General features: G+C 38.6%; 1 protein-coding gene across 2 annotated transcripts in view; it reads left to right on the top strand.

The window, feature by feature from the left end:
* Window positions 1–22,147, top strand: part of cacna1g (calcium channel, voltage-dependent, T type, alpha 1G subunit) — a 279,098-nt gene that overhangs the window by 216,063 nt on the left and 40,888 nt on the right. Inside the window, exons 23-27 of one of the 2 annotated variants that reach the window (XM_066666011.1) lie at window positions 5,009–5,135; window positions 8,141–8,266; window positions 8,700–8,789; window positions 10,211–10,403; window positions 14,678–14,728. In XM_066666011.1, the coding sequence (XP_066522108.1) occupies window positions 5,009–5,135; window positions 8,141–8,266; window positions 8,700–8,789; window positions 10,211–10,403; window positions 14,678–14,728 (587 nt within the window). The remainder of the gene's footprint in view (window positions 1–5,008; window positions 5,136–8,140; window positions 8,267–8,699; window positions 8,790–10,210; window positions 10,404–14,677; window positions 14,729–22,147) is intronic. The other variant, XM_066666013.1, reaches the window with a different exon arrangement.

Genomic DNA, 22,147 nt, shown 5'->3' with positions numbered 1-22,147 from the left:
TCCGGAGCAGTTATAGCAGACATTGTCCAGACTTTTTCCTGCTAGCCCCCTAGTACCAAGTCAGGGTAATATCACACTATGCCCATGTGTGAACAGAGCCACTAATGTTCCGGAGAATTCACATTGAGTTCATGCCATGCCTCCTGCATACCCTACATGTGCTGGAAAACGTCTTGACCCGATTGTCTCAATATTGTTCAGAGTTCATGTGCGAAAACGGCTTAAGTGTTGCCAGTGCCGTTGGTGAAGTCTCAGCCATCGGAGTTCAGGAATCTCAGACAGCACAGTTGGGTTTGGTCTCTCTGGCTGGATAGGATGGACCCTTTCTCTTGTCACATAACACAAGCACAGTACTACGCAAGTGCGGGCATTTTTGGGATAATGTAGCAACTCTGGGAAGGCGGTATCCTCCTCCAGTGTACTGAGCTGTCCAGTATGGCTTTAGAAGAAGCAAGTGTTTGCCTCCATCCTCGCAGGTTGTGACACTTTTGTGTGTGTGTGTGTGTGTTTTTTTGTGTGTGTGTGTGTGTGTGTGTTTGTATGGGGAGTGCTATGTATCAGGGTGGAACTGACAAAAAAAGACTCGGGAGAACAATGGAATTGCAAAAAAGCTGCAGGTGCATTATTTAAGTTGCACTGACTCTATAAAGCTCATATCGATTCCAGGATTTTATTTTATTTTTTGATTATAAAACAGTGAAAACATTTTGGAAAAGATAAAAAGCACACATTTTGTGCCTAGCGCCCCAAAGCAAAACACATCAACTTGCGCGGCGTTTTAATGACTTTGATGTACTGAAAAACAAATGCAGAAATGCAATAATAAAAAAAAGACATTGTGTTCTACTCCCTGGTCACTGAAGATCTGTGTGTGTGGGTTTTCACTTCCCTGAATGGGTTTAACACAGAGTCTCAGCTATTTCACATAGCTTGTAGCCATGCCCCAAGGACCTAGTGACAGCACAGCATGTAACTTTATGAAAAAGCTAAACATTTACTTCCTACAGAGAATTTATTAATTTATTTGTTTGTTTGTTTATTATTTCATTGGCATGTAACTTTAAAGTTGCATATACAGCTTTAAAGCGTAGTACTTTAAAGATGTACAAATGTGACCATAAAGTGTAATAATGCCCTGTACTCTGTAACATCTTCATTGACACATTCATTATATAACATTATCATCAGCAGCATAATCATCTTTAATTTCATATTTTCTTATATTCCTCTATATGTGAACATTATGATTTTGTTTTGTCAACGTTGACATTTTTTTATTCGCCTAATAAGTTTCTTAATTTTGTCAGTACCTCTACACTACACTAACTATACAAATGATACAATTCTGAAAAAGCCTTGAACAACATCTCAGGCAAGATTGCCCTCTGCTGGTAATGAGAATAAACATCATGTGAAGAACATCCTCAATAATGATTTAAGAGCTTTTTGCCTGGAATATGCCTCTCTAAACAGGCCACACGTCAGGATCTCTATTGATCCTCTTCTTCCTTAATCTCGTACAAATTCCATCGCAGATCTGACATGATCACATAACATCCCTAGCAGTACCTTATTGATGTAGATGCCCAGGCTCCCAGGAATGGTGTGGTGATGCAGGTAAACAAAAGCAGGAGAGATTATGTCTGTTATAGGAAGTTTTTTCCTCTCTCTGTCACTCCAGCTCGATCAAATTTGTCCTCTTAACATGGTCTTTTTCTCGTGTTTAGACACTGATGCAATCACAGAGCACTTCTTAAGGAGATCAAAGCCCATGATCAAATCAGGCTCTAGCTCAGGGCTCGGCAGGGGAACCAGAAATTCCTGTCATCAGATGAAGAGAAATGTGGCCTTTATTCTTCGCTTGAAGAAAGGGGAACTACCACATTCCTGCTCTACATCTGCTGTAGAGTCTGCTGGTAAATGTGGAGGGCTGTATGGCTGTAATGTAGTATTATATAATATGATGAAACACTATTTTGCTATTTGCTATACACTATAAAGTATTCAGTCGCCCATCCAAATAATTGAATTCAGGTGTTCCAATCACTTCCATGGCCACAGGTGTATTAAATCAAGCACCTAGGCATGCAGCCTGCTTTTACAAACATTTGTGAAAGAATGGGTTCCTCTCAGGAGCTCCAGTGGATTCCAGTGTGGTACCGTGATAGGATGCCACATGTACAACAAGTACAGTTGTGAAATTTCCTCGCTAATAAATGTTCCACAGTCAACTGCCAGTAGTATTATAACAAAGTTGAAACGATCAGGAACAACAGCAACTCAGCCTCGAAGTGGTAGGTCATGTAAAATTCTAGAGCAGGGTCAGCGTATGCTGAGGCCCATAATGTGCAGAGGTCGGCAACTTTCTGGAGAGTTAATCACTAAACACAACATCAGCAATCTGATGGGCGAGTCTGGGTTTGGTCATTGCCATTAGATTGGTACTTATTTGACTGCATTGTGCCAAGTGTAAAGTTTTGTGGAGGGGAGATTATGGTGTAGGGTTGTCTTTCAGGTGTTGGACTCGACCCCTTTGTTCCAGCGAAAAGCACTCTTAATGCTTTAGCATACCATGGGATTTTGGAACTCGTAACTTTGTGAGAACAGTTTGGGGTTAGCCCCTCCCTGGTCCAACATGACTGTGCACCAGTGCACAAAGCAAGGTCCATAAAGACATGGATGAGCAAGTGTGGTGTGTAAGAACTTGAACGGCCTAAACTCAACCCAATAGAACACCTTTGGGATGAATTAAAGCAGAGACTGTGAGCCAGGCCTTTTTGACCTACATCAGTGTCTGACCTCACACATTTCTGGAAGAATGGTCAAAAATTCCCATAAACACACTCCTAAACCTTTTGGAAAGCCTTGCCAGAAGAGCTGAAGCCGTTATAGCTGCAAAGCATGGGTCAATGTTGTATGAAACCCTATGGATTAGGAATAGGATGTCACTTAAATTCATAATTGTGTGAATTGAAAATTTTCTCACAAGCCACAGTACGTATATCAAGATAAATACAATATTCATTCAACCTTTCTTATGAAAATCTGTACTTGCTTATTGTTTACTGCTTTTATATTTCTTTCCACTTTCTGAGGTTAAAAAATGAACTAAGTTTTGATTGGCCATTTCCCTGCCAAGTTGAATGCAGCTTTAAACTAAGATAATTATTGGTTCACTTGATGGCTGAGGGAAACAAACACACTTGGCTTTCCTCTGTGAATGTAGAATGGTCTGGCCACACTATGGTCTCTGATTGTAGGTTTTAATATGTTTACTTATATGTTGATGCGTGCATCTTTATAGGTGTTACTGTGATGATGTGAGCTGCTGGTCTACCTCAGGTGTTGTTGACGGCTCTCCTGTTGTGCCAGATGTCTTGCTGTTAATAATTAGGCAGCAATGTTACCCTAACACTTTAATTAAAACTGTCTCCCTTTCTTTTTGTTAGAGCAGCCAGCTCCTCTGAAACTGCGCAGCACAGTGTTAGCTAGATGGATGAGTTAAGGAGTCATGTTTTTAGCCGTAATTGCCAGACTCCCTGTCTCCTTGGGCTAGGTGTTGATAGTATGCTTGATGGCGAAGTGGAGCTGTTGGCAGTTGTGGAGAAGTGAGAGAGTGACCTGTGGTGCTATTCTCTTATGTGCATTAATAGAGACCAGGCTTTTGATGGAGTGTGGCCAAGGCCCAGGGCTGATCCACAACAGCTGATGGACCTAGATGTGGGATTACATAGGACATGTAGATTTGCATTAGCATCAGCACATATTAGTTTTAATGTGAATTTGTCCAGTGGCACATGAATAGACAGATCTACATCCTGGATCTTGCTGTCTTTGCTTCAAGTGGTCTTTGTTTCCATCTGATTCACCCATGAGGATGTGCTGTTATTTATTTAGACTTTCATAAGCTTTTTTCTAGTTTCCTTCAATTATGTTAGCTTACTTGTGGGATCTCTGTAGCAATTGTGGCCAGCTAATTTCACATTTCACAAAAAGACACATAGACACTACAATAGAGAACACTCTTGAGGGGGAAAAATGTCATGGTACCTCTTGCTGTCACTGTGTACAATCAGTGACATGCATACACACTGTGTACATTCAGTACTTTTAGTGAGGGAACATAATTATACCATATTCTATAATAATTTTAGATTTTAAAGTTGTGTTAATATCCTATGCCCATTTCACTTCCAGGACATATATTATGTTCTTTTATTTTACAAAAGTTTACCTCTCCTTCTGGAGAAAAGCATATATTAGGAAACACAACTGGATTTTAACATCACCATATTACCTTTAAAGGTACATTTACACTGTTTGTACCTTTACTGGGTACCTTTACTTTGGTTCTGACAGTGTATAGGTATAGTTCACATGACTGACCTCATTAGAGAAAGCAGGTAATTAATTGGTTCTCAAAGCTGACTGGATGATGGCACTGCCCTCAACTAGATGTCATAACCATGACAAATGGCAGGTTATGCTATACTATACTTAGACATATGTGTATTAAAAAAAGACAATGATTAATGCTTTAATTGCTTTTTTATGTAACATCATTACATTTAGGGAGAAAAAAAATTGAGACAAGCTCAGGCAGCCAAACTCTGCACTCGTGGCGAGGGAGCAGCCTCTGCTCTTCATGCCTATCCATCTGCATTCACTCTTGATCACAGAATGACCACTCTAACACTTCTACTAATCACTACAAGTGACTCTCCAAACATCTGCTTGTATCTTTCTGTTTTCCCTGTTTACATTTATATTTACATTTATAGCATTTAGCTGTTTAATTACACTATACAATAGTAGCCCAATGTGTTAAGTGGAGTCTTGCCTGAGGACTTTTATTTGTGTAGTGCCTGTGGTAGCAAACGAAACCCTTGAGAGCCACGACCCACTGTTTTACCCGCCACACCACACCAACCACTTGTTTTGTTCTTTGGCTATCAACAGTATTCATTGAAATAATCTTTATTTTGTGTATTGTCTTCTATGTTTTCAGGGTAATCAGCAGGGCTCCGGGGCTCAAACTGGTTGTTGAAACTCTGATGTCCTCCCTCAAGCCTATCGGTAACATTGTGGTCATCTGCTGTGCTTTCTTCATCATCTTTGGCATCCTTGGGGTTCAGGTCAGTGGATTAATATTTTTATAGCACTTTTGAATCATGAAAGTATCAAAGAAATACATAAATAAAAATTGACACAGAAAAAAACTGACTTAAAAAGTTACTTTTACCAGGCAAACCCTTCTAGCTTGCAAGCTCCCATGCCTGCCAGGTTGCTTGATTCATATTGATTCATTGCTCTATATTCAGCTGAATCTCTTTCTCCATTCACTAACTTTCAGTACTGCAAAGATCAGTGAGTCAAACCCCAACTATTAATCTGGTAACCAGGACATAGAACTGGAACCACTTTTCAAAACTGCACGAGATGTTAATATGCGAAGACGTCTAACATACACAGAAATACTGGGACACTACAGCTTTGACTTTTAAATGAATATTTCCGGCTTACAGAGTGAAACACATCAGCCGAAGGACAATATATTTTAGCAGATATGTTTCCTCTAGGGGTGGCACGGTGGCGCAACAGGTAGTGTCGCAGTCACACAGCTCCAGGGACCTGGATGTTTTGGGTTCGTTTCCCACTCCGGGTGACTGTCTGTGAGGAGTTTGCTGTGTTCTCCCCGTGTCCGCAAGGGCTTCCTCCAGGTGCTCCGGTTTCCTCCCACAGTCACACGTTGTTTGGTGGATTGGCGACTCAAAAGTGTTCGTAGGTGTGAGTGTGTGTGTGTTGCCCTGTGAAGGACTGCCGCCCCCTCCAGGGTGTATTCCCGCCTTGCGCCCAATGATTCCAGGTAGGCTCTGGACTCACCGTGACCCTGAACTGGATAAGCGGTTACAGATAATGAATGAATGAGTGTTTCCTCTAGACTCAGTATTAAGAAACAAATCTCACATGGTGCAGTTTTAACTTCTTCCTTCCTCATGTCAGTGCATTGTTATATGCATATTTTTGTAATTAATAGTTATTTTAGCTGGAAATTATGATTGATCTTCTACTAGTTTTGCACATTTCAAGACACTTATCTTTCCCTTTTTGATCAGTTTACTACCAGTTTATTTAAATTGTTTACAGTATTCTGCTAGGCTCCCATGAGCAAATACAGTATCACACAGCATTGGAGTAATTTATGTATGTGTCACAGAAGCCTGCAGTCATAAATTTTAAGGCCCCAGTGGGCTTCCTCCACAAGATCTTGTCTAAAGGGTCATTAGACTGAAAAAATAAAGAGCTACATAGCCAAGACGTGGTACAGAGCATAATACCTGAGCCCCTGAACCCACCCTTGTGTATGCAAGGACGGGTATATATGATGCTGATGAAAAATGTGCTATTCCACAATTCCACAACTCCTTTTAGCCTGCTGGGAGAGTCCAACAGTCGTTTGTCTTCAGTGGCACTAATGAAAAATGACACTGGGTACATCCTACTGCCGTGTATATGTAAAAAATGCATCTGTCCTTGTCTTTTGTAACACTATACATGTTATACATGTAATGCACATTTCAAATAGATGTGCTGGAAGTTTCTTAGGAGGAACCCCATAGAAGAACCAACGTATAGAACTTTTCAATTGATTCCTTAATAAAGTGTTCCAGCATTTTTCAACCTAATCTTGTGGAACTGCAGAATAAAGTCATTTGCCATGGACAATAATTCAGACACATGTCCCTACGGACCACAAAACACACTTATTAGAATCCTTTTATTGTAAGTATGTATTAAATCCATGGATTTTTCCCAGTGAACTGAAAATCTCTTATTGGCTTCTATTGTATGTCTGTGTGGATCCTATTGATTGTTTGGGGACTCAGAGAAAGGCTTTGAAATAATGTGTATGTGGTAATTATTCATACACCATAGATACAATAGACAGAGTTTAGGTTGGAAAACTCTTGTGTATTTTTTTAAATAGCCATTTATTAAAGGGTTTTTCAGGGAGCCAAATGTAGAACCAAATACATCAACTTGACATTGAACCGTTGTCCATCTTCTTGTTTGTAAAATGTCCTCTTTTTATTATCTTCATTTACCACTATGTAGTTCTACAATTACAGATTATAGTCTAGCTGTTGCTCTGCATACCTTTAGCCACTTTCCACCATGTCCTGTAATAGTCAGGATCTATCACAGAACAGGTATTATTTGGGCGGTAGATCACTTTCTGCACTGCTGTAACACAGACATGGTGTTGGGGGTGCATGTGTTGCCCTGGTGCAGGTTCGTTTGTCTAAAAAAAGTTTGTGTTGAACATCCTCTAGGTCTTTATAGGTTACAGGATGCTGTCGGTTGGATATGTTTGTTTAGGGGACAATTCTCAGTCCAGCTGGGACATTGAGGGGTTATAAAATGGACAGCTATAGATACAAGAAGCAACTTATAAGTAGATTAAAAAGCTGTTGTATTTGATCTGTTTTACATCAAAATATACATTATGTAGTGTGTCATTTTCAACTTTTGAGTCAATTCTAAACAATTAATTATTTCTAACCTTTGGAGATTGTTGTGTGAGTTTAATATGTAGAAAATATGGAGTGTAAGCACCTCATAGTTCAATTTCATTGATTCAGATTGCAGCATTTTCCGTCTGGAGATCTTGTTATGATTGTTACCCGTCACTTGCAGCCCATAATTAGACTGTGACAAATATAAAATATTTCTGACTGAATGAATTTTACAGTAGAGAAAACACTTAAGAATAAATATATATAAGAATACAAAAAAAAGTAAAAAAAAACGTGCAAACCATTCTTAACACAGGACCACATTTATTTAATGACACCTGTGTTCTACTTCTTTTTCCAGTGACCTTTCCTTTCACTGAATGAGGCCAGTATTAACGTATATTGAGCTGTAACTCCACTCTCTATTACTGAGTCATGTAAGAGCTATGGTGTAATGTGTTGCTGATGAGATTGGATTTCTTCTCTTTGTACAGCTTCTTAAATATGGACATGACTAGTGAGGCAAGCAGTCCATCACTATGTGACAGTGTCATTAATAATAATGAGAAGGAAATGTGGATACTATAGAATGAGATGGGAGCTGGTTCTTTTTCTCTTCACAGCTCTTCAAAGGCAAGTTCTTTGTGTGCCAGGGGGAGGATACAAGAAACATAACAAACAAATCGGACTGTATGCTCGCTAAATACAAGTGGGTCAGGCATAAGTACAACTTTGACAACCTGGGGCAGGTAAGCTCTCATGCTGCACTTTATTTAATGGGCTTCTGTTGAATGATGATTAATTTACAACTGAACCCAAGGGAGTTGAATAACACAGCTTTTTATTTCAAAAGCGTCCATTGTCTGTGATGTCTGTTCTGTGTCTCAGCCAAATGACAATTTTTTTTTCAGTATCATCCAATATATTTTATTATCCAGTTTATTTTCATTTTCTGCACCATTTGAACACAGGAAATGCTGTTTGCTTTGTTTGAAACTTTTACGGATGAATGGACAGACACAAAAATGACTTGGAATAATATCCATTTACATTGACTTACATTAGATTTGAAGTAGCTTTTAGCTCTTTCCTCTCATAGTGCTATTTTGGAGGTACTTGTTCTTTTATGGACAGTGACCATATGTAAATTACTTGCCGTGTCTTGGCTTTGTTTATTCCCAGGCCCTGATGTCTCTGTTTGTACTGGCTTCGAAAGATGGCTGGGTGGACATTATGTACGATGGACTGGACGCTGTAGGGGTTGACCAACAGGTACATGCAGATTTTGCTTAATATTAAAATTGCTTTCCCAGCCACTGCTAAAATTATGAGAAACCCCATATGTACATTTTTGCATCTTTACCTTTTAATATGTAACATTTTGGAAAGTTTGGTATAAAGCATATATATTGCTTTATAGTGCTTTCATTTATCCCACAAACGTTGAGCTTAGAGAAAATAGCAAATAAAAAAGGGGAAAAAGTGTGGGCAATAACTAAAGTATTCTTAAAGAATTTTAGTAAATAATATTTGTATTTTTCATTTAAAAAATGATACCAGAATCAGTCCTGATAAAAAGATTGTGAAGTGTGCAGTGCTACTATTTGAACTAGACATAGAATGTTCATTTTTGAAGTATGTGCTGTTGTCTTCAGTGCAATTTCAATACCTTCCAGTCCATTTTTTCTCATTTACAATCTGTAAATTTACAATCTGTAATTTTTTTTTAATTTATTAAACGAATTTGTCAGCAGATCAATCTTCACAGAGCCAGTGTCTTATTCATCAGTACACCTCTCTAAGCTCCTTACTGTCCAAAGATCTCTTTCTCTCTCTCTTTGAAGTGTCTTATTATACACACTTCAAAGTGGACATTCTCTAGAGATTGGGAGTGAATTGTGCAAATGGCTAAAAAATTTAATTCCCTGTTGCATGTTTGACACCCAAAATCCATTTCGCTTGACTGGTGTGATCACTCCTCATGCTGAACTGTGCCCAGGTCCACATTTCAAGCAGGTGCAGTTGGACTCAGGCATGTAATTATATGCAAAATGTTATTGATGCAATATTCACTGTAAACACACATAGTGACATAGTGGTCTACTGTTGGTGTGCAGTGTTTGCTGAGATATGACATGTCTAGGGGACATGTTAGCTAAGATATTTTGGTGGGTAAAATTGGTGGGTATGTTTTGTTGTCCTCTATGTTGTGCAACAATGCCTTTATTCAAAACACAGCCACAGCCTGTTGAAAGAGCATGCCTGGGCCCTGAACATTAAACACAGTGTGAGTGTAGGCTAGCGGGGGCGTGGGTAGTGGGGGACAACAAGGCAACTATGCCAAGTGTGAGTACACCCTCAGTGACAGATGCCTTTGTACTGTGACATTGCAGCATCATGGTAGCAAGTGCAGGTGTCTGTTAGCTAACAAAAGAGGACCGGACTGTTAGTTTCCTCCATCGTAGGTGTTCTAATGTAAAATGGCATTATATTAGCAGTAAAAACGATGCTGTGACTAGCCTTGGAAGAAGTACTTTTCACCCTAACTTTTACCTTACCAGTGTGCTAACCTCATTTCTTTTTTTGAGGACATCTAGCTAGAGAGCAGAAGTTGTTTATTATAGATAAACATATATGAGCATTTATTAAAAAGTGAGTCACTCATATAATTCCTGTGTCAATTTCTGTTTCAGCCCGTTATGAACTATAACCCCTGGATGCTGCTGTACTTCATCTCTTTCCTCCTGATCGTGGCTTTCTTCGTGCTCAACATGTTCGTGGGTGTGGTGGTGGAGAACTTCCACAAGTGCCGGCGGCACCAGGAGGCAGAGGAAGCCAAACGGCGCGAGGAGAAGCGTTTGAAACGGCTGGAGAAAAAGAGAAGGAGTAAGGAGAAGGAGCTGGCTGGTCGGTAGTCTTTCCACATCTTTCTGAGTCCTGCTTGACCGTTAGATTTGACAGAGCGCTGACGAATTCCAAGCTAAGGCTGATTAGAATGAGCGGCGTGTGATGAATGAAGTGCTCAGGCCGGCGAGTAGCTAGGACGCTGCCCCTTCCCCCAATCCCCGCCACCTCCCGGCCTGCCCCGTCCCGCCCCGTCTGCCTGGGAACGTAGCTAGAGCATGTCCCGTGGCCTGCATGGTGGCCTTCTTTCGGAGAGCGAGCAGGGGGTGTGGTATACCCCATCCTGGGGGTCTGCCAAGTCTGCTCGTCTCATGCATGCAGGGCAATTAATTGTCAGCCTGACTGGTCAATAGTCTTTCTTTTTGACCAAGTTTGGCAAAACAAAACCAAAAAAATATTGGTATGCTCCTAGAACCCTAGTTGCAACATATAACATCGCCGTATTTCCATTTTATTATTATGTTGTTTTTTTTTTGTCCACTGCTTACTATTTATATATATATATATGACATACCTTATATATACTTTAACCTGATTCAAGAGTGCTTGATGGTGGATGGTTGGCTGTATATTGTTAGCCTACATGGTAGTAGACAGTGGAAATCCTGTTTTTTGTTTTTCGTCCCTTGAGAAATACAGATGATAACATGTCCTCTGATATAACACTGACAACTGTCCCAGAATCACAGTCAAAACACTACACAACTTAAATGGACACATCCACATACCAGCCTCTTATTCACACACTCTGAAGGGGCCCCAGGTGGTTCACCCAAATCATCACATATCCCTATGATTTGTGCATTGTCCAAAGGGTTGGACTGATTTTACTTTCTTTTTTAATTACATACTTACTTACCTAAAAGACCCTTTTACTCATTCTTTTCCAGATTTTATTTTTTGGTATAAATGATTCATGTAGTAAGACGTAGTTGGTCTCAAATGGGCAGCAAGATAAGCTTTAATATCATCTAGTCAGTTTATTGGGGCTCCTTTGTGACACTGCAGCTTGTTTGTTGATTAGGAAGGATGTTTTATAGTGCTCCTTGGTTGGCACTGCTTTTGAAGGAGAAGGCTCATTAAGTGTTCATTTGAAAGCTTTTATTAAGCAGCATGTTTAGACAGTGAAATTGAGCTTGAAGAGGTCAGAGATTAATTAGTTGATTTCTAAGAAATATATTTGTTTCATTTTTTTTTTTTAATGTACAAAATATCATAGATGTGAACACCCGTTTTATATCAGTACTCAGAGTCAGCTAGTTTAGCCCAGTGTCATTGGCACATGTTCAGGTGATTAGCTAAACTAAATGTAGTTGCACTCATGAATAACAATAACAGTTGCAGTTGATAATATTGCATAATGTAGTTCTATGACCACTAGGGTCGCTCTTGTGATTTGTAAGCATTTTTCCGGAGGACGTCATCTGTGTCTGCAGGGAATTTATATTACACCAATAAAGTCATGCAGTGACAAGATGCCAGATGCAGCCAGGAATACAAATATCCCACTTTCACAAAAGATGTCCTCTGAGAGTCTTACAGATTCTGAATGACTGATATCCCTAGTGGTCACTAATAGAACCACAGTTATATCTGTATCTAGCATTCTATTTCTACTGACCACCACATAAACACTCTGAATTGTGTAAAGCACAGTAAGGGGTGATTACTAATTTATAAGGAATTTTATTCTCCTAAGTTGAATCTGGCATAGCCCCAAGTAGTACTGAGAATGGGTTGTGCTATCAGTAATTAGTTCTGCAGATATATTCACTTGCAAACCACCTTTCAGCATTCCCCAAATTACACAGAGACATTGAACTTGGTGCCACCTGATGGATGAAACTATGAAACACAGATAGACACTCTACAACCAAGTGAAAAAGCCACTGTTTCAACAGTGGAACTACACTGTGTCCTTAACTGACAGAAACAAAATTTCAGATGATCTGACATCAAAGCATCAAGGCCCAGAATGGCATTGCATAGAAATTAAACATCCCTGACCCTGAGGAATGCTAGTTAAGATACCACTGTCTGGTAGTGGACTTAAGGTTCACGATTTTAATAATAAAAGAAAAGTAAACATTTTATAAAATTCAGAGGAAAATGTTTTCCTCAATGTTTACTGCTCTCCAGTCTCTTTGTATGCTGAAAACTGGTCTAATGTGTTTATGAAGCTGGAGTATCAGTAAAAAAACAAAACAAAAAAAAACAAAGGGTCTTGGACAAGTATGGTAGGCTATCTCACAGTAGGTTAGACCACTAAATGCATGAAAGTAAACACAGATTAAAAGTCATATGAAGCAATTTGAGTTACAAATGAGATTATGTGGTAATTCAAACAGTGAATAAAAACTTACAGGCAAGTTAAACTTCTGCCACATACAAACAACAGTCATTCTTTTTTCCCCCTCAAACATAATATTCCAACTTAAAAGATGCGTAGCTTCTGAACGTAAACAAACCAGAGAGAAATGGAGTTCCCCCCAGGCATTGATGTTGCCTTTAGGGACATTCTAGCTCATTTCTATGAAAAGCTGGTCTTCATTGAAATATCCTAAGGCCTGCTTCTTTATCTGCTCTAGCATAGAGTCTGCAGTAAGTAAATTTGTTCAACTGGTATCACAGAGAGCATCAGTTTGTTGAAATATGCTCTTAGTTAAAGGATTACACCCAAGAGATTCTGCCTTGACCAAGGACTTTTCAAACCGTGGTTTATGATAACTTGCACACTCTGATGTTCCTTATTTTGCAGTGTGAGCAAGGTTGGTAAAGCCTGAATAAAATAATCCAAAGAGATTGTTGCAGTAGGGTTTTAAAGCTGCTGGGCAGAAAGTGCAGTGAGATGAATTGAAGATGACTCTGTGATCCCTATTGGCCTATATGTGTAGCAAAATAGAATAATTGTTAGTACAACACTGGGTAAACCACCAGTGTCATTTAAGTTATGTGGTTCAAGATACTGAGGAATTCAAGTTCACGTCATAGCCCTCACCAACTAGAGTGTTAGGGACCAAAATTAGGGCAGGACTGACTATAGTTCTATAGTCAGTTTTCACTATGGCTTCAAGCATGCACAAGCAAGCAATATGCTTTCAGTATCTTGTTGAGCACTTGCTATCTAATGCCTTGGCACTGGCCACTGTACACTTGGGGGGTGGTTTCCCAGGCAGTGATTAATCCTAGTCCTGGACTATATCCTCCTTTCAATGGAAAATAACAATTTAATACACTGTGTAGCCCAGGACTAGGCTTAATCCCTGTCTGGGAAACTACCCCATAGTTAATCCCCAAGTTTGGATCTAGACCTGCTACTTGAACATAAACATAAACATGTCCCTTGGGTTTTAACTTAGAACATAAAAAAACATCCTCCCTATCTAACCTTACTGATCTGTTCTGTGATTTAATGTTTAATATTTAAATATTTAATATTGTCACCCTGCTGTAGGAGAACAATCTGAGTTGTCAACCCAAGTCACTCTGAGATGAATAAAGAAGACGTTTGTGTTAACAGAGTTTTGGTATGACTGGTTGTATCACATATTAAAGCTGACTGAAATAATAATAGATGCACTGTGCTTTTGTATGTGGTGGTCAATAGGAATAAAATAGAAGACATTTGGAGTTATCAATTATTTTCATATTCCAGCAAAACAAGATTTTGAGAGTACACTAGTTGCCAAGTTGAGCTATTACAGCAAATCAAAGTTCAGCTACCCAGTATTCATGTGGTTCAGGTTTTAACTAATCGTTAACAACCCAGAAAACAGGTCAGCATACCTAAAACATAAAAAGAAGCTCACATTAAAAAATTACCTTGTTTGAACCTAATAAATTCAATTCAGATACACACCTTTCACATGACACAGTGCCAACTACTAATGCAACTGTGAGCAGTGCCAAGTGATAGAAGAGAGTGTAATGAATTTCGAATCAATGTACATAAGCCAGCTTAATGTGAGGGATCTGTGAGGGAGGTTTATGAAGGGGCTTCTTTTAAAAAATAAATTAATACTTAAGAGTACAACAAAAATGATACATTTTAATAAATCAATACAAACATACAAGTGCAAACATTTAAAGGAAGCAATAGTTTTGATAGTGGGCTTTGGACTCAGAATAATTGGAAATAGCTACGAAAAAAAAAAAAAAAAAGACTTTCATAAGTATATTCAACTTCAAAGTTATACTACAGCTCCTTCAGCAGTCTCCTTTAGCCCCAACTGATTAACATGGTCTGATTCTTCTAGATATAATGATGACGGGTGTCAGTTGGCCCAGTCCTGAAGGCAGAGTGAAAGGTACAGAGCGTTTCTGGCATGCTTATGTGTTCACCATGGTTGGGATTTAAGGGGGGGGGTTGGCTACAGGCAACATGAACGTGGGCACCTTAAGCCGCCCAAGTCCTCACCTCATCTGATGTCATATGAGCCCGTGAGAGTCGTCTGTGGAAGTCTTGTTTGTGCAGTTACCCACAACTCATCCACTGTCCACCAGCATCACTGGCACTGGCCAGCCAAACTTCACTCTTACACAGTATATCTTACACACACAAAAAAGGAGACAAACAGAGGGAGAGGCAGAGAGAAGAGACAAAGGAAGCCCTCATTAAAACAGAAATGATTTTTACATATTGTAGCTATTGTAAAAACCTTGTATCTCAGAATGAGTAACTCTGCAAGATGATGAAAAAACAATCTTAGCTTTAGAGGGTTAATGTAGTACCATTTTATTGAGGCAAATTTATGTAGCATCTTAATCAGATTAAAGGACTCTTTATGACTGGAATCCTGGAATCACACAGCTCCGGGGACTTCTATGTTGTGGATTCAAGTGCCACTCCGATTGTTTGTGAGGAGTTTGGTGTATTCTCCCCATGTCTGTGTGGGTTTCCCCCCAAGGTCCAAAAACACACATTGGTATGTGGATTGGCGATTCAAAACTGTCAATAGGTGTGAGTGTGTGAGTGAATGTGTGAGTTAAGCGTAAGTTTAAGACTGGTCCTGGCCCAGTCAGCTCTGTCAGGTCCAGTCAACTCCCTCACAGTGAGAATGTTCCCAGCCCTAGCCCATTATTGGTAATTTTCCATTTTATGGTATCTGCTTGACTCTACTTGGCTCTACTCTGCTCTTTTGCTTTTCCATTAGGAAAACCTGGTACCTGGGACATGGAACCGGGTCCAGTTTTACTTTTCCTATTCTGGTTCTGGTTCCTTGTGAGCTGAGTATAGACTAAACATGAGGTGTAAAATTCCAGGGCACTGACTAGCCAGGGAGACTTGTCTACATGACAAAATGCAAACATCCAGCACAAACTAGGATTTTGTAAAATCTCGACGCTTCTATACATTTTCTGACTTAAGACTGTGCTTTTTGAAGAAGAACACTACTTGGAATGGTTACTGACAAAAAGTTCAACAAGAGCCACACAGGGCCAAAAAACTACACTGATCTGGGGCATGGAGTGAAAAAACGTGCAAATACATAATACAACACTCAATGTTACCAGGGGCATTGTTTTGGTTTCCAAAGCCCATAGTTCTAGTGTCTATGCTGTGTTTTGTGACATCACCAGCTACGTTTCATATTTATAGTGGAAAACCAACCAGATACTAAACAAGCAGAGCCTTGTGGAGTCAAGTAAAATTGGTACCATACAGTGGAAAAGGGCCATAAGACTCTGATACGATGGTGAAAATGTCCCCAGGCCCAACCCATTCAGACTCTGATGTCTTGGTGAAAAAGTCCTCAGCCCAGGGCTATTCAGAATGCCAAATTGTTGAGACAGATCCCAGGCCGTATCCATTCAGACTGCCACCATGATTAGCAAGTCCCCAATCCAGGCCCATTCAGACTCTGCCACCATGGTGAGATATGCCCAAACTCAAGTTCTTTCAGACTCTACCACCCATCTGAGACAATCCCTGCTCCAGGCCCAGTCAGTCAGTGTCACTACAGTCAGTAGCTGTAATGTGCTTTGTTCCATGAGACCCCCAACACTACTACTGGGCGATTCATGATTAAATGTTTGAGGTTAACTTAAAACGAAGCAAAATATTAAATGGAGTTACAAGGTTTGATATGTTGTAAACACTCACCTTTGCTCAATGCACATTGATATGCATTGAACATAATAATCACACATTCTAGGCATCCTACAGAGCCAGTGCATTTGCCGGTCCCCTTTTTCTAACACAAGATGGTTGACTGTGTGAGGGGAACTTCCAGAGCTCTGTAATCTGTCTGCCTCTGATTTCTCTCATTGGTTGGATGTTGTTGCGTAGTGCTCACGTTGTATTGTGCTGTAACCTCATGACACTGTTTTTTCACAGTTCTAGTGGCATAGTGAGTTGTCTGAACACACCACACCACTCATTTCAGTCAGAGACTGCATGACTGTGTCAAAACTCATGTGCTACTCACATGATCAAAACGTACATCAACATGATGTATTAACTTTATATATAACATTTAATAAAACATTTATGATACTGCTTTACCGTCATTGCAAGAGAATCATCAAACAGACAGATTAGACTATCAGAAAAGGGTCTCAGTCAGACCTAGTGTAACTCTTCCCAGAAATGAAAGGTTATTTTTTTTTCATTCTTATAGATATTTTCATTCTTCTATATATCTAGATAGTTTTCTATTTTATTTTTATTTTTTTCATTTTTCTTCTTAAGTCTTCTTCAGTCTTACTGGCCGGTTTCATAATTCATGTAATTTCATAACTAAACGAATAGGTGCACGATTAAACTGCTTAAAACAAGGTTTGCCAGTTTAAATGGCCCAAATCATAGTGAAACTACATAGATTACAAAAGGGTCACTGAGTTTTACAAGAGTGATCTACTGTGGTAAGTACTAATTATCTGATCATGACAGTTTTGGTGGTCAACCAGATCTTGCACACACAGATAAGAATAAGATTTAAGAATTAAACCTGCAGTATATGTACCACTGTAAAAATATATTTTATGGATTGGCATATAATCATATTGGCAGGGAATGATTATAATAAATTATGTAGTAGTACTTTCTTTCATTTTTATTTTTTCAGACACAAAAATATTTATTTACAATTTTAGCAAGAAATTAAATAAACAAAAGGGTAAATTTTTAATTTGCACAGAATTTTTCTGATGGTCACTATATAGATTTAAATAAAAAAAGTGTCCAAGAAATGTATTACAAAATTTAGATATTATTAAGTCAGACTAAGTACCCAATCACTATCTTAAAGTTGGTCCTTAGATGTAACTGTGGGATCACTTTAGGATCAATTTGACTGGACCATAGAGAATGTTTTTCTCAGCTCTGACATTAAATGTATACATTTAAATTCAACAAACCAGCAAGAAAACAACCAGACAAAAAAAAAAAAAAACAAATTTCCATATGGCTTTATGCTTGGTAAATTTGTTTATTGCTGTGAATTGACTTTAATGAACCTAACTGGAATTTAGTGTTTGGTTGTGATTACAGTGAGACACAGATCAATTTGACAGGATTTTACTTTTTTTTTTTAATTTTTTAAAGTAGATGCTTCAGTAACAGAGTGTTTTCTCTGTGTGTTTGTGTCTGCTTATGTAATTAAGTTGGAGAGCTGAGCATTCATATGTATAGAGTGTGTTTGCTGGCGCTGTGTTCAGTCAGACTGAGAAGCCTCTTATCTCACTGCCGCTGTTGGTGGCTGAGAAATTTCTTTTTCAGACACCCAGGGACCCCCATGATTTCGCCTCTGCACTTCTCTTCTTTATTATCCCGCCTTCTCTTCCAATCCTTTCACTCCTTCAGCATTTCTTTCATTTTTTTCATTCCTTTTTTTTAGACCCTTCATTTAAACTGATTTTTTGTTCTTTTACAGCCTGCTGTGAGCACAGTGTTATGGTTTGAGTCAGGGCATTTAAAAGGACAATAAGTAACACTTGCCATTAGAACCTATTCATGAAAGAACAGCAGTGAATGTGAGCCAGAGTGACAAGCAGCATAAGCTTAGCATAACACACATGGCTCAATTTGTTTGCTCAGTTACTTCAAGTTATTTAAGTCAGTAATTTAAATTCTGGAAGAGCAGTTGGTTCAGAAGAATATTAATATATATTCAGATTCAGATATATACATATAACTGAATAATATGCAGTTGTTTCTGTTGAATAAAACAAATTTGCAGTTTGAATTTTAGAGGTGTACAAAAATATTCCTGTGAAAATAATTTTGTAAAAAAAAAATAAGTTTCCCAAGAAATGGAAGCTGTAATATAAGCAAAGACACAACTGAATCAAAATGTCTGAACTGAATATATAATGTCTGCTTTAAGCTGAAAAATGAATGGCCTTTAGTTAAAGGTAATGTTCAAGATTTTAATTTAAAAAAAACGCTTTTTTAAAAAAATAAAATTCTGAAGATGTTTCCTCACTCCTCTTTCATCCTCTTTCAGTGTGCTGGCAACTGGTCTGAAGTGTTTACAAAGCCCTGGTGTCTGGATAAAAACAAACTGTCTTGGTCCAGCATGCTAGGCTTTCTCTCTCTCACTGCTCACAGTAGAGCAAAGACATCTGGAGGTTTTTTATTTCTTTTTTTTTTTTTTTATAAAAACTGAGAGAACTCCAAATGTTGAAAAGTATGAGCTGAAATGACGAAATTGCTCTATTCCTGCTCCATATGTGGGTAATATTGATGTATCTTTGCTGTTTCGGATTACTTAAGACGGAATGTCTTTCAGCTCGGGAGACAGCTAACTGCATTACTGAAAGTGCTACAAAAGGAAACAATTTGAGTTACAAATTAGTTTTTGTGGGAATTCAGACAGTGAATAAAATCTCACAGATAAGTTAAACTTCAGCCACGTACAAACAATATTCATTTTTTCCCGTCAAACATACAATTCCAACTTTAAAGACTCTGAACATATACAAAACAGAGAGAACAGGGTTTCCTGACCATCGTAGACATCCCTTTTAATGGCGGATTGAATTTTATTATATTAATATATTAATTTCATATAGTTTTGGTTTGTCTGTTTTATATGTTTTGGCTATTTCTTTGACATATTTTTGATAAATTATTAGTTGTAACAATAAAATAATAATAATATGGACTGTGAATCCCTCACTGAGTAATATTGAGCAGACATTGGGGATATATGTGGATGACACGGAACGGAAGGTAAACTCAGGAGAGACACAAGCTAAAATGATTGTTACTTTGAGGCACTGAAGATGAAGTTAGAAAGTTTAACTGTTGATTAGCATAACTTAGTGTACCTCCATACAGTCCATTATTGAGAAGCCCCTGCCAACCAGTTGTGGATGACAACTGCATACATGTAATGACTGAATTACGTCAAGACTCTCTAGATAGAGAAGTGACAGGTTCCATTTTGTTTCTAATTAGCGAACAATGTGTTAATTAGCCCTCCATCCAGCCCAAGTGCACGTGAACATGCTTAAAAATCCTGCAATGGTTCTGGAAAGCAGGGGCTTCACAACCACACCAAACCACCCGCTGTCACCCCCCCACCAATCTGTTTCTCTCAATTAGCTCCTGTTCCTCTTGGGCTGCTTTGCTGCAGCTGCTGTGTGCTAGCCCAGGAAATCAAAGGGGCTAGGTAATCATATCACTTGGTGGTGGGGCCAAAGCCATCTGGTTCTGCTCTACCTGTGTCCTTCTCTGACACTGTTTATTGGCTCCTCACTGAGGTGATTCATTGAAATCCTGTTAGAAGGGCAGCTAGTGCACTACCTTTAAGTTGAAAAGAGTTAGTATCTTTCTGTAAGTGCTGTAGCATTGATGTGCCTTGTAGATGACACCACTGCCCCCTATACATGGATTTAATTCTGCCTTATATCTAATTATTTTGCTATCCATATAGCTTAATAATATTTATTTACATTAGACTTATTAATATTAATAATAAAGAATAGGCCCAAATTATGAGCTACAAAGTAATTGGTCAGCCGCTAAAATAGATTTACTAGGAAACAGTTTGTTCTCTGTGTGAGGAATGTTGCACCTTTTGTTGAACTGCTAGTGAGCAATGAGTCATGAAAGAAGAGGGCTGAGAGCTCACATCTCTCTATAAAGATGGCTAGATGTGAGTTGCTGGCAGTTGCAGAAAGAAAATGCCTAGTTTCTAGTCTGAAAGAAAGATGATAGACTAGTGTTCCTACTTTTTCAATATGCCTGAAACAAACTGAATATTTATGTTACTAAATAGTGGATTCTGATTTGTCTAAGAGTCGTCCCTTTGCCTGTGAAAATGAATTCAGAGAATAGGAAAGGTGACCTGATCCTATATCATGACAGATAGGTCTTTAAAGAATTCTGCATCAAAGCCATACAGAGAAATGGTTGCGGCTGAGAAAGGCCGCTTGATGTATTCCATTAATAATCAGATATGCACTTACCTTTATTAAACTCCTGACCCTTTTTTGTGTCTTCACTTAGCCAGTATATAATGTAGTGGTGTCATGGGAGCTGAGCAGCGGCGTGCAGGAGGAAAAAAGTGAAGTGACAGCACGTTCTCTTGGCAGGAGAAGGCAGTATGGTCGCTTATGTAATGTGGCAGCTCTCAGGAACCATTTCCTTTCTTCTTTCTGCAAGTGAAAAGTATTTGTGTCCTTTGTTATGCAAGTGACATTTTCAGTGAATGAACAGATGGTGCAAAATTTTCAGCTGAAGAAGGACTTTTTGTGATAATGTTCTTTACGTTGTATTTGCACCTATAGAATCTCTCTGAATTCTTAAAGTTCACTTGATGGAGCTCTATTTAAAGTTTCTCTGGTAACACCTCATGTGAGTCTTGTATTTATTAGGCTTTGAGAATTGCTGCTTAGTAGTTAGAATTACATGCTTAACAGTTTATAAGCCAATACTATGTTTTATGAAAGGTAATTATAACTGCTTAGGATCAGTTATACAAGCTTATACCAGGCACTGCAAGGTGGTATATGTACCATATAACACTTGAATGAATACATACAAGGCATTTTGAAAACAGGGTCATAGGTTGTAGTAACATTTGGCCTTAATTAAGTATGGAGCTGACCTCTGAGTAGCCCTCTTTTCCGAAACTTTGACCAGTAGAACATTTTGTTGTTTTCCTCAAGGGAGCTGAAATGTTTCCTTTGGCTCTTGCTGACAGGGAGCTTCTCACTTTCACTTCAGAACATGTGCACTGCTCTGTCTGCTGACAGCACTACAACAAAGAGAAGGGAAGATGAAACAGTGTGCCAGCTCCTGCACATTTACAGCACCAGCCAAGCTGTTCATTTACAGCAGCCCTTTTGTATAATGTGGAAACAAAAGAGAGTTTGTAGACAGTTTCTCTCTTTCCTGACACTAGAAGTGTATTATTCACAACTGTTGGATAAACTTTACAGAATATTAGCAAAAAATGTCATAAAACCGAATGAGTAATGCCCCTGCAGCACAGCAAAGAATGTCTGTTTATGTCGGATAAAGTAGAGTTATCTGTTTACATCATATTTACAGTTTCTATGAAAGATTCCTAACTGAATATGATATTTATGTCATTTTTATTTACAATACAATAATTGTAATATATTCTTAAGTTTATAAAACTTCATAACTGATACTGTAATTCATCATATATAGTATAATGAATATATAAACATATGCAATTTAATGTTAATGTGTATGGGTGATTGCTGTAATTTGGTGTAATCTACCACAAACTATAACTGCCAAACATTTA

Source organism: Hoplias malabaricus, chromosome 3 (assembly GCF_029633855.1).
Source record: "Hoplias malabaricus isolate fHopMal1 chromosome 3, fHopMal1.hap1, whole genome shotgun sequence".
Lineage (NCBI taxonomy): Eukaryota > Metazoa > Chordata > Actinopteri > Characiformes > Erythrinidae > Hoplias > Hoplias malabaricus.
The sequence above is the reverse complement of the archived record's forward strand: the minus strand, read 5'-3'. Positions and strand labels throughout refer to the sequence as shown.